We start from the raw sequence: 11,316 nt of genomic DNA, 5'->3' as shown, positions 1-11,316 counted from the left end.
CTCTCTCTCTCTCTCTCTCTCTCTCTCTCTCTCTCTCTTTCATGCACACACACACACAACATCACATCATATCACATTACATCACAAATAAACAAACACTATGGGTAAGTCTGGATAAGGACCATATAGGTGTTCTTTTTGGGAGCTGTCTGTAAACTTTGAAAGTAATTTAAAAGCAAGAGAAGAGTGAAAAGACAAACCAAGGCAACTAAAGGATATTGCTACATCTATCGCTAAGAAACAACTGCTACCAACAGTATCTAAGTCACACCTATAAACCAATAAGGTAAACAGTCTACTAAAGAGGGCAAAAGACATGAATGGGCGTTTCATAAATGTGAAAGCACAAATGAAAAATTAATATGAGAAAAGATGCTCAATCCTACCAGAAATTAACAAGAGAAGTTCCATTTACAGTCATGAATAACACATCCACATTCCACCACCACATCGATAAAAACTAAATCTAGCTCTGTGTGTGTGTGTGTGTGTGTGTGTGTGTGTGTGTGTGTGTGAGAGAGAGAGAGAGAGAGCGCGCAAGAACTCTGGTTCAAGGCCAGCCTGGTCTACAGAGCTAGTTCCAGGACAGCCAGGGCTACACAGAGAAACCCTATCCCTCAAAACTAAAAGTTAAATTAAATTAAATCTAGCAATGCTAAATTTCGTTGTTGGTTTGTTTTGAGACAAGGTCACACTATGTAGGTAGCTCTGGCTGTCTTCGAACAAGCTTCAGAGCTTGTTCATCCTCTGCCTCCCAAGAGCTGGATTGAAGGCATGTGCCACCACACCCAGCTTAGTGGAACTCAACTTTTATACTCTTCAGTTAGGCAAATTCCATCCATTCATTCGCATATTTAGATGTATTGACCTGTGTTCCATAGCCTTGGTGTGCAATTGGAACAATCCACCAATCAAAGGAAAGAGGTCTTTGCTGCCCTTTGCAGGCCCAAATCCTCCTGCCGTGCCTAAAAACAGACAGCAGGGGGAGCAATTTCATCACTAAGGCCACCTTTCCTTCCCTTCAGTCATTTAATAGAACTGGATGAAGATTGGAAATAGAAATTCTATTCCGGTTTTTCTTCCTGCTTTCTCTGTGTTCGTGGGCGCATCACCTCCTTCCTGTACATTTCCTCATCTATAAGGAGAGCCAAGAAGCTTTTCCAGGGAAGAAATCCCACAATCAATAATTATCTCCAATAAATCATGCCTAGGCTCATGAGTTATGATGAATGGTATCTACTGCCCATGAAGCTGTCCCATGAATGCCCTATGGAAAGAACAGCAGGAAATTCCTTTTGATAAAATGACGATAGATGTATGTTCTCAGGAAGGAAATGATAGTAAAGTCAATCACTAATTAAGAAAATGCCCCACAGCCCAATCTTATTGGACTCCAGTTCCCAGTTGAGGTTCCCTCTTCTCAGATGACTTAAACTTGTGTCAAGCTGACATAACACTATCCAGCACACTATTCCTGAGATCTGTGAATCATTCTCACAAATTATCAGGTCTAAGTGAGGGGTCATAGAAACTGAGATAGCTGGTCTATCAGAAACACAGTAGAGCCAAGGACTGGGATTGTCATCTACAATGAGGCCGTTTAGGGGACTGAGGTCTCAACGTGTGGGATCTGATGCTAACTGCAGGCAGCTATCAAAACTGAATTGAATTGTCCATTTCTTTCTGAAAAATTGGAATATAGGTCTCTCTCACACACGCACACGCATGCACACACACACATGCATTTGGTATTGAGAATAGTTTGTAATTGAAGTAGAGCATACTAACCCAACAGAATGGAAGCACTGATCTCTAAAACTGACCAGGGCATGAGTTATAGGAAGAAACTGAGGCACAGCTCTGCCAAGATGTAGGACACTGAAGAGACCAGAGATCTAGACGTGACAGGTGTTTCTGGATTGGTGACTAACCAGGAAGCAAAAGGACGCTGTTGAAATGGTAGCTGAAGCCTGGAGGGGTCTGTGCTTTAGAGGTGCAATTGGCTCTAGGTGGATCTCTGGAGCAGGACAGCAGAGCACCTGTCTGAGGGCTTCTTGTGCAGTTTGCTCTCAAGAGGGCTCAGAGTCACAACCCAGGGAACAGCAAAAATGATACACTGTAACAACTGTGTCTGGTAAAAGAGTACAGAATTCTCTATACTACTCTTGTCACTATGTACCTGTGAAGTTAGTGCAAAGTAACTTAATTTTTAAAATGTTCAAGGAAGGGGGCTGGAGAGATGGCTCAGAGGTTAAGAGCACTGACTGCTCTTCCAGAGTCCTGAGTTCAAGTTCCAGCAACTACATGGTAGCTCATAACCATCTGTAATGGGATCTGATGCCCTCTTCTGGTGTGTCTGAAGACAGCTACAGTGTACTCATATACATTAAATAAATACATCTTTAAAAAATGTTTAAAGAAATAGAAAATGATATAGATAGAAAATTTCCTCAAATCCAGGGGTCACATAAGCTTTTTCTGGTTGTTTTATTTTTTGAGCCAGAGTTCTCCTTAGGTAGCTCAGGCTAGCCTGGAATTTGGAGTGCTTCTGCCACAATGTCTTAGGTGCTAGGATTACAGGTGTGTGCCACCATGCCTTGCTTATTATACACACAGGGCTTTTAAAAGTTCAGCCTGCTTCAGTCACATGCAGAAAGCAGTCTTTAATTATGCCTGAATACTTACTTACATAAATATACCTCTGGGCACTCTGGTAAGTCATATTCTGCATCATTCGGAGCTCAGTACTGAAGATCTTATTTCCATTTCCTTAATTTTTTTTTTTACTAACTATGTTATTGTGTGTTGCAGATAATTAAATAGTGTACTTTTAATAGAACAATCCTGCTAACAAAAACAATAGCTCTTACTTGTAGCTAAGTATCTTTTATTAGATGTCATAAGTAATCTGTTCCAAGCTACATTCCCCAGTCTGATTTACATGCTAGAATTCAAGCTCCGAGACTCACTACGAGGCAGAGGCCATTATTAGCCCACTTTCAGGTGGTAAACCCCGACACAGCAGGGGTGGGGATTTATGGAAGCGAGTGGCAGAGCCGAGATTGAGCCCATGGTGTCTGTCTCTACCGCCCGTATTTTTGAAGTATCTTTTTGTGTTTAGAGCACATTTTAAAGGTTTTTTTGTTTGTTTGTTTGTTTTTTTTCATAGCTGGGTATGGTGGTTTACACTTTGCAATCCCAGTACTCAGGAGGCAGAGGCAAGTGGATCTCTGTGAGTTCAAGGCCAGCCTAATCCACATAGCTAATTCCAGACCAACCAGGACTTTATAGAGAAATGCCGTCTCAAAAACAAAAACGGTTTCTTTGGGGTAGAGACTATGCCTCTCTCTGCACCTACATTTGTCCTCAAGCAGGTTTAAGATAAGTGTCACTCAAAAGTGACACTTAGCTGATAGTCTGAGCCTCTCCGAGTTGTAATGTCTAAGAGGCAAAGCATCTGGAAATCAGAGAAAGAGACCATCTTCCTCAGTGTAGGACCAGGGCTCCTTCCGAAGAGGCCAGTAGGGACTGGGATGCCCCTCTGCCTATGCCTAGAGATGAACTCAGAGCAAAGATTGTATGTTCAACATTTCACAACCTAGAGAGAAAGCTCATGGGCAAAGGGTTGGGGAAGGCTGGCTGGAAAAGCAGATCCCTAGGCAGGGGACACATGTGAGAAGCCCGGGAGTAAAATGCTTAGGAAAGGTGGCAAATGAGAGGGCCCCCACCCCCCAGGGGGTATTGAGGCTCTGGCCACAAACAACAGCTTATCTCTGGGAGGAAACAATCTCTCTCTCTCTCTCTCTCTCTCTCTCTCTCTCTCTCTCTCTCACACACACACACACACACACATACACACACACACAGAGGCAGAGACACACACAGAGGCAGAGACAGAGAGACAGAAACGGGGAGATACAGACAGAAAGACACCCCCACCTCACGCCCACACCCCGGAGCTCGCTGGCTGCCCTCTGGCTTTTACCTACAGCCTGGCTCTCAAAGCGAGGTGTGCACACACAAATACTTCAGTCCTGGGAACTGGCCTTAAACCCAGATGACCATGTGTTCTCTTCTGACCTAGACCGTCCTGCCTTATCCTTGTTGTTCCAGTCTCCCTGACTGGTAACCCCCTTTTATTCTTCATCGTGTTTGGGTGATAAATCACAAGGTACCGTACTCAAATCCCACTTTATACAAGCTGCCAGTGGAGGTTGTCATCTCTTGGGCCCACTGTAAATCCCTTTGAAAGAGGAGACGGAGAGCCTGAGTTATAACTACAAACCTAGCTCTCACCCCAGCAGGAGAGAGAGGAGCTGTTTCCAGTCCCTATCAGAGGAGCAGCACCGCTGACTTCACTGGGCATGCGCTAGCTACTGAGCTGCGCCCCAGCCCGGACGTGGCTTTTTTGAGTGGTCTTAATGACTAAATCAGCAGGCTATGTGAGCGGGTTGACAAAACTACACGCTCACTATGCTAAGAAGGTGTGCAGAGTGTCACAGTCCAGGTCTCAGGATAGCTGTACTTCACTACAGACCCCTCTAAAATGAAAGAATGGTTTGAACAAACACTAACCCTCCCTTCCTAGACATTAACAAGGTTATCTGGTGCCGACCACTGTTCCGAATAGTGGTCCAAGTACAAGTGTCTAAATAAACATACTCGCTGCCATCTTTACGTGGCGACCCGGACACTTCCTTACGTTCACCTCCAGATTAAAAGTGGAGCAGATGTCGTGGGGCCCTTTGAAGAATCCAAACGGATTATATAAATTCTTCACATTAAAGGACTCTGTGTCATCACCCACTTCCTATTTAATTCTATCGCCAGTTGAAAATATCAATGCAGCTTTGTCTCGGGTTTATGTAAAGCAAGGATTGCAGGCCGCTTCTTCCAAGCTGAGGTGTTTTAAGTATGCAGGTTGCTTTTCCTACTGTAACCATCTCTGTGAGATCTAGACAAAAGGGTTTTCTGAGGAACTGGGTTTTCGTGAATAGAAAGGGTTCCTTTAGTGAGCCATTTAGTAGACTTTTAAATTTTTTTTAATCCTTTTAGAAAATGCCGGGTTCAGAATCACCTCATCAAATGCGAGTTGTCTTTGAATGGGAGTCGGCTATCACCTGTTTGCCTGGGGTTTCTTTTCATTTCCTTAAGTTCCTCGGGTAGTTTAAATGCTAGAATCCAATTGCAACTAACCTATTTGTTGGTAAAACCGTGTGTGATAGGCTTAGTGGAGTACATTTTAGGCTCCTGTCAGATGCAGGACCCTGTGAGGGTTCAGCTAATGAAAGAGGTAAAGTATCATTTCAAAGGGATTCGTATGAGTGGCCTATGAAGCATTTCTTACAAAAATCACAGGATTTTAACAGTGGGAAGAAAAGAAAGCCGGAAATGAGAAGAATGGAGAGAGCTCCAGGCAGGGGAAGCAGCTACCACGGAGGCTGGGGAGACACGGTAGGAACTACCAGGTGCATCCCCTGGGCGAGGAGGGAGGAAAGCCGTGGGGAGTACGGAGCGTCTCCGGAGGGTGGAGCAAGTGAGCGGTGGACATGTTAAGCCTCTGCTGATAGGTCTACACTAGGTCGGACTGGGAAAAGGCAGGGGCAAAAGCCAATCTGGAAGATTTTGCCATTGTTAAAAACAAATAAACAAACCGGGCGTGGTGGCGCACGCCTTTAATCCCAGCACTTGGGAGGCAGAGGCAGGTGGATTTCTGAGTTCGAGGTCAGCCTGGTCTACGAAGTGAATTCCAGGACAGCCAGGGCTACACAGAGAAACCCTGTCTCGAAAAACCAACCAACCAAACAAACAAACAAAAACAAACCGGGTTGGGGTGGGAGAGGTTTCTGTTGGGTGGAGGCTGGGCATGGGGGCCAGGCTTGCATATACGAGTCAAGTGTTTGCTGTTGAGTTTCATCCTTAGCCTCTGGTGTTTGGTTGGTTTGGTAAGATAAGGTCTTGCTGTGAAGCCCAGGCTAATACAGAGCTCACCATTGTCCTGCTTCAGCCTCCTGAGCACTGAGATTAAAGGTACAGACCACCCAGTTCTGCCTGGAGTAAGTTTAAGAACAGGATTCTAATCTTAAGAATGTAAAAACCTCTATGCATACACTGCTCTGAGAAGTGGGTCTTCCACAAGAGGTCTGGGGCTTTGGGCCTGGGCAGTGATGGCCCATCTGTGCGGCCGAATGGGCATGGGGATGTGTTTGCTCCTGATGTCTATCCTGTACACAGTAGCAGGGGACAGCCATGTAGCAAGGTGTAAACACATCTCTCCAATCTCCAAAGCACTCATGCCCATGGAGGGGCCGTTTGTTGAGGGGATGCACTGCGGAGGGAAGGTTGGAGACTGTGAAGGAATAAATCAACTTGACACAGGCCTATGCCTGAGGAGGGTCTTGGAGGGGTTAGCACAGGAGGAGGTAACAAGAGGAAGCCACATTAAAAAAAAAAAAAAAATGAAGAAAAGATGGCTAAAGCTAGAGGTCTCCAGCATGAGGGCATTTATTTAGCGAGCAAGACAGCAATCAAGAAGCAACCCCTTGGAGTGGGGAAGTTGAGAAGCCAAAAATCAGAGGCACCAGGGAGAGGCCTCAAAATAGTAATGGACAGTGGTCAGAAAAAGAAGGCGGGAGAGTCCAGTGTGAGAATTCCTCAGTACCGATGCCTCGCTGTGCTCAGGCCTGTCTTCGCTTGACAACAGGCAGAGCCTGTTGATGCTGCTGCACACGCTAACTGATTTCCCCAGAGCGCTTGCACAAACAAGCAGCGGACAGGGACCCTAACCCAGCCAGGTCTCTCCTGAGGGAGAAACCCTCAGATATCTGGCCTCCAGTCCCACTGTGGTCAGTCGGAGTGGAAGCCATGTCTCAATGTCTGACTAGCAAAGGGACGCGATTAGAGACGCGCACGTTTCTCCTGTGTTCCTAAGTGGGCCTAGAACTGAGTTCCATACGTGAAAGCTGAGGAGATGGTTCAGGGTCGGGTGAAGCTGGCAGGCCCATGGCAATGCTTTCATTGTGGGGCAAAAGGGACAGCGGTACTCTGGGTCCTAGCTAGAACACAAAAGCCATTTCAGGGCTATACAGAGAAACCCTGTCTTGTAACAACCCCCCTCAAAAAAAAGGTGGATTTTTTTCTTTTTTATTAAAAGATCAGGTCTAGACTAGGACTCTAGCAGAATGTAGTGAGTATTTCTTTATATGTCTGAGAGTGCTAATTTTTATTTTAACATACATGTAAAAGTATTCATGCATTAGAATTGTTCATACCTTCTTGCCTTCCTTGCCTTTGTTTCTTGAGAATTTGACATTTCCCTTCAAAATGATATTTACGGCTGGATCTGGGGAAACAAAAAGAGAACAGGCCACGAGAGCAGATGAGGCAGCAGGAGAAAGAAACACCAAGTGTTTTCTCTCAGCCACAGGGCGCTTCCACTAGGGTAAGAAAATTCACTGTGCCCTTTACAGAGAAAAGTGCCTTCCTCTGGAGCTGCGGGAGCCTCCGAGAGACATGCTTAGGCCTCCTGTGGGGATGTGGCTGGCTGTCATATTTGCGTGCCTCAGAGAGACATAAGCTAGCAGGCTCTCTGAGAGCTGTTGTTCTCAGTTTAGCATTGTCCCTGAAAGCCAGGTGTGAGCTCTGTGTGTTCCTAAATGCCAGAATAGAAAGGACTTCCTGCCTCCTATCTAGAACAGCACCCTGAAGAAGGGGAAGTCAGTGGCTTTCTGAGTGGCAGGATAGCCAGCAGCAGAAAGCAGCCCATAGTGACACTGAGATGTGGGGAGGACTCAGTGCTGGGATGTGGGGAGGACTCAGTGCTGGGATGTGGGGGGACTCAGTGCTGGCATGTGGGGAGGACTCAGTGCTGGGATGTGGGGAGGACTCAGTGCTGGCATGTAGGGAGGACTCAGTGCTGGGATGTGGGGAGGACTCAGTGCTGGGATGTGGGGAGGACTCAGTGCTGGCATGTAGGGAGGACTCAGTGCTGGGATGTGGGGACGACTCAGTGCTGGGATGTGGGGAGGACTCAGTGCTGGGATGTGGGGAGGACTCAGTGCTGGGATGTGGAGAGGACTCAGTGCTGGGATGTGGGGGGACTTAGTGTTGGGATGTGAGGGGACTCAGTGCTGGCATGTGGGGGGACTCGGTGCTGGCATGTAGGGAGGACTCAGTGCTGGCATGTAGGGAGGACTCAGTGCTGGCATGTGGGGAGGACTCAGTGCTGGAATGTGAGGAGCACTCTGTACTGGTGTGCATTCAGGATAGATGCTCATGGAGGCACTTTATTTTGCTTTTGATGTTTTGAAGCAAGATTTCACTACATGTTCAGGCTCAGCCTCCCAGCTGAGGCCCTCCTGTCTCAGCTTCCTCAGGGATGGGCTTGTTACTCCACCACAGCAAGCTATCTGCCATCTGGGAAGTTTGAGCAGGTGTGGAGGCACACATACCCGTAATTTCATCACTACTGAGGTAGAGGCAGGAGGATCCTAGCAAGTCCAAGACCACCCTGTTCTATGTAGTGAATTCCAGGCCTGTTAGGGCTACACAGTATAAAAACCTATCTCCCGCCCTCTCCCTCATCCCAGCACTGAGTCCCCCCACATCCCAGCACTGAGTCCTCCCCCACATCCCAGTGTCACAAAACGAAAGGGATCAAACAATTAAACGGAAGCCTTCACCGCCCAGAACAGGGCAGAAAGGGAGAAAATCGAATCCCTGGTTATTTATGAGATTGAGGAGCTTTCTGTCCCTGCTCCCCTCTGGTCCCACCGCTCACCCCAGCAGGTGTTTTTGTAACCTGCTGGATCCAGGCTGACTCTTTCATAGGATGGTCCCAGGTTAAAGCCTCCATTCCACACACAGGAGTGGAGAGGAGTGGTCCAACCCTCCATTCCAATGTACTAAAAGGCTTCTGGTGACAAACTTGACCTTAAATACACAGTTCGGACCTCCTCTGGAGGACAGTTCTGTGATTGGAAGAAGCACTGGTGGTTGACAATCTAGGGCTTCACCCAAGTGTGCAGTGAGTGAGCTGAGCCTCCACTCTGGCCCGGAAGTTGGCCTCTGGGAGACCCAGTGGAAACAGTCAAGATCACCAATGGAAAACAATCTTCTTTGGCAGAAACACACCTTTGTGGAGGTTGTGTCCTGGGAACCGCATGGGCAGTGAGGAGGGGACCTATGGCCAGAACCAGTTTGAGCTGGCTACAGCGTAGCTTCTGTAGCTTTGGCTTCATTGGCAGCCCTGAACAGTTTCTATGTATGGACCAATCCCCCAAGCCTCTTCCCCAGGCAGGAAATGGAGAAGTCTGAGACAGCCCAGCCCAGCCCAGCCATTTGTCCCAAGGTTATTTGTATATACTGGCTATCCCAAGGTTACTTGTATAATGGCCTACCTACCAGCCAGGGGGTCTACCCCTAGACCCTGCTGTCCCTTCCAAATAAGCTCACTGTGACAATTAGGGAAATCTCTGTGTCCATTCAATATCAAGATTTTTTTTTCCAGACCATTTGGGCTGTTTAATTGAACTGTTAATAAGTATGGGAAACTGTCTCCCTTTGCATAGATCACATCTGGTGCAAAATACAACATTCATCAAGTACAGGCTATGAGATAGGAAGCACACGTTTAAGAGGCAGTCAGTCCTGAGTTCAGGTCTTAGTTTTATCACTATTTGTGTATGCATGTGTGTGTGCATGTGGGTGTGTGCATGTGCCTGTGTGCCCAGGTGATCTTCAGGGCCTGTGCACACTAGTCAAGTGCCCTTCATTGAACTATACCTCTAGCCCTGCCTACACTGCTCTTTACCCTCAAACATGCACTGAACTCCTGCTCTGTGATGTTGGACCGAGAGTGATATTGAAGATGGGTTTTAGGTTCATCATGGCACATCCCAATATATATTTATCTTCTAGAGCCACGCTCCAGTGATGTGATTTTTGGGCTAGTCACTCTTGCTAAGTGTTATGAGGGTTAAAGGGCTTGGTTCACATCCTGTCCAGAAGACACAGGTGGCCTGCATTAGGTGCTGTTTCCCTGGGCTCCCAGGGGACTCCCAGGAATTGTTCGTGGGATATATTATGAGGCTCTCCAAGGCCATCCTCAAAGAGCTCTGAGGACAGAGACAACTGCATGTGTATGATTTATGCTGCTTTATGTAGTGTGCTTGCTGGAGCCATGGCCACTGTAAGCAAAGTCAAAGGATTTCAGGGACCACCACTTCCCACCCACCCACTGGTCTCCAAAGCTGCTATCAGCAGTTTGTGTGTGAGAAACTAAGAGAAGTACAAGCTGGTTCATCTGTTTTGTTTGTTTGTTTGTTTGTTTGTTTGTTTGTTTGTTTCTGGGCATGAAATCACCTAATCCAAAGAAAATCATAGTGAAATGTATCAGTTTGAGGCAAAGCAGAGCTTGGGACCTCACGGAAGGCCAGAACCTCGACTCAAGGAGCTTATTAAGGACTCCTTATACATGATCTGACTCTGGCTTAGGTAAAGGATGTGCATGCTAGCTGGCCCTTCCCTCAATATCCTACCCAGCCGTGTCTTTAGTGTGAAGACAGACTTCTCCATACAGATGATTTTGCAGCCCAGGGGCTTCTTTGGTAGGCTCTGTGCACAGAGGCCGCATGGCTGTTTTACAGGTCAGCATGCACATCATTTACAGTGTGTAAGTCATGCTGGACAGGGTATTAATAAACGTGAAGCTGCCATCTGGCAGCGCCGCAGACAACGGTACCTTCACTGTCATCGCTGTCCTCAGAGCCCTGCGGCCTTGTGGGTCTCTTTGTGACAGGCGGTTCCCAGGGAGGCGAGGCCAGAAGCTGCATTAGCTTCTTCTCATAGGTCTTTCTGGTGGAAGCTGAGGAACACCACAGGGAAGTAAGCCATTCTGGGTTGCATATACAGGGTTCGAGCTGTTTTAACCCAGCCCTCTCTTCAGGGACCTTACATGACCGGCTACATATGGCTCTTAACAATGAGACGGCCCCCACTGCCAGCCGCTCAACTCCTTCTTCCCATTATATAGACAGGTAATATCTGCAGATTATCAATAACCAGGTACTGAGTTCCTCTGAGAGCAACTGGGACAAAGTTGTCTATGAGGGAATAGAGATAATGAAAATAGAGGGCACATATTAAAAACCCAAGAGGGCTAATATGATAAAAAAAAAATTGGACTTTTAGCATTAAGAAATAAAAAAAAAAAAAAAAAAAACAAACCACCTTCTTCTCACAAGTCTCCCAGCAAGGTCTCAGAGAATGGAGAAAAACCAGGGAAAGAAAAAGTGACTGACCAAAATATCCCAAAGC

The 11,316-nt window shown here is 46.8% G+C and overlaps 1 protein-coding gene across 2 annotated transcripts in view; it reads right to left on the bottom strand.

Annotated features, from left to right (window-relative positions):
• The window catches only part of Lemd1 (LEM domain containing 1), a 30,078-nt gene that overhangs the window by 18,404 nt on the left and 358 nt on the right, over positions 1-11,316 (bottom strand). The window contains exons 2-3 of one of the 2 annotated variants that reach the window (XM_021199236.1): positions 10,742-10,864; positions 7,272-7,342 (exon numbers count right to left, since the gene is read on the bottom strand). In XM_021199236.1, the coding sequence (XP_021054895.1) occupies positions 7,272-7,342; positions 10,742-10,864 (194 nt within the window). The remainder of the gene's footprint in view (positions 1-7,271; positions 7,343-10,741; positions 10,865-11,316) is intronic. The other variant, XM_021199237.1, reaches the window with a different exon arrangement.

This window comes from Mus pahari, chromosome 5 (genome assembly GCF_900095145.1).
Source record: "Mus pahari chromosome 5, PAHARI_EIJ_v1.1, whole genome shotgun sequence".
Taxonomy (NCBI): Eukaryota; Metazoa; Chordata; class Mammalia; order Rodentia; family Muridae; genus Mus; species Mus pahari.
The sequence above is the reverse complement of the archived record's forward strand: the minus strand, read 5'-3'. Positions and strand labels throughout refer to the sequence as shown.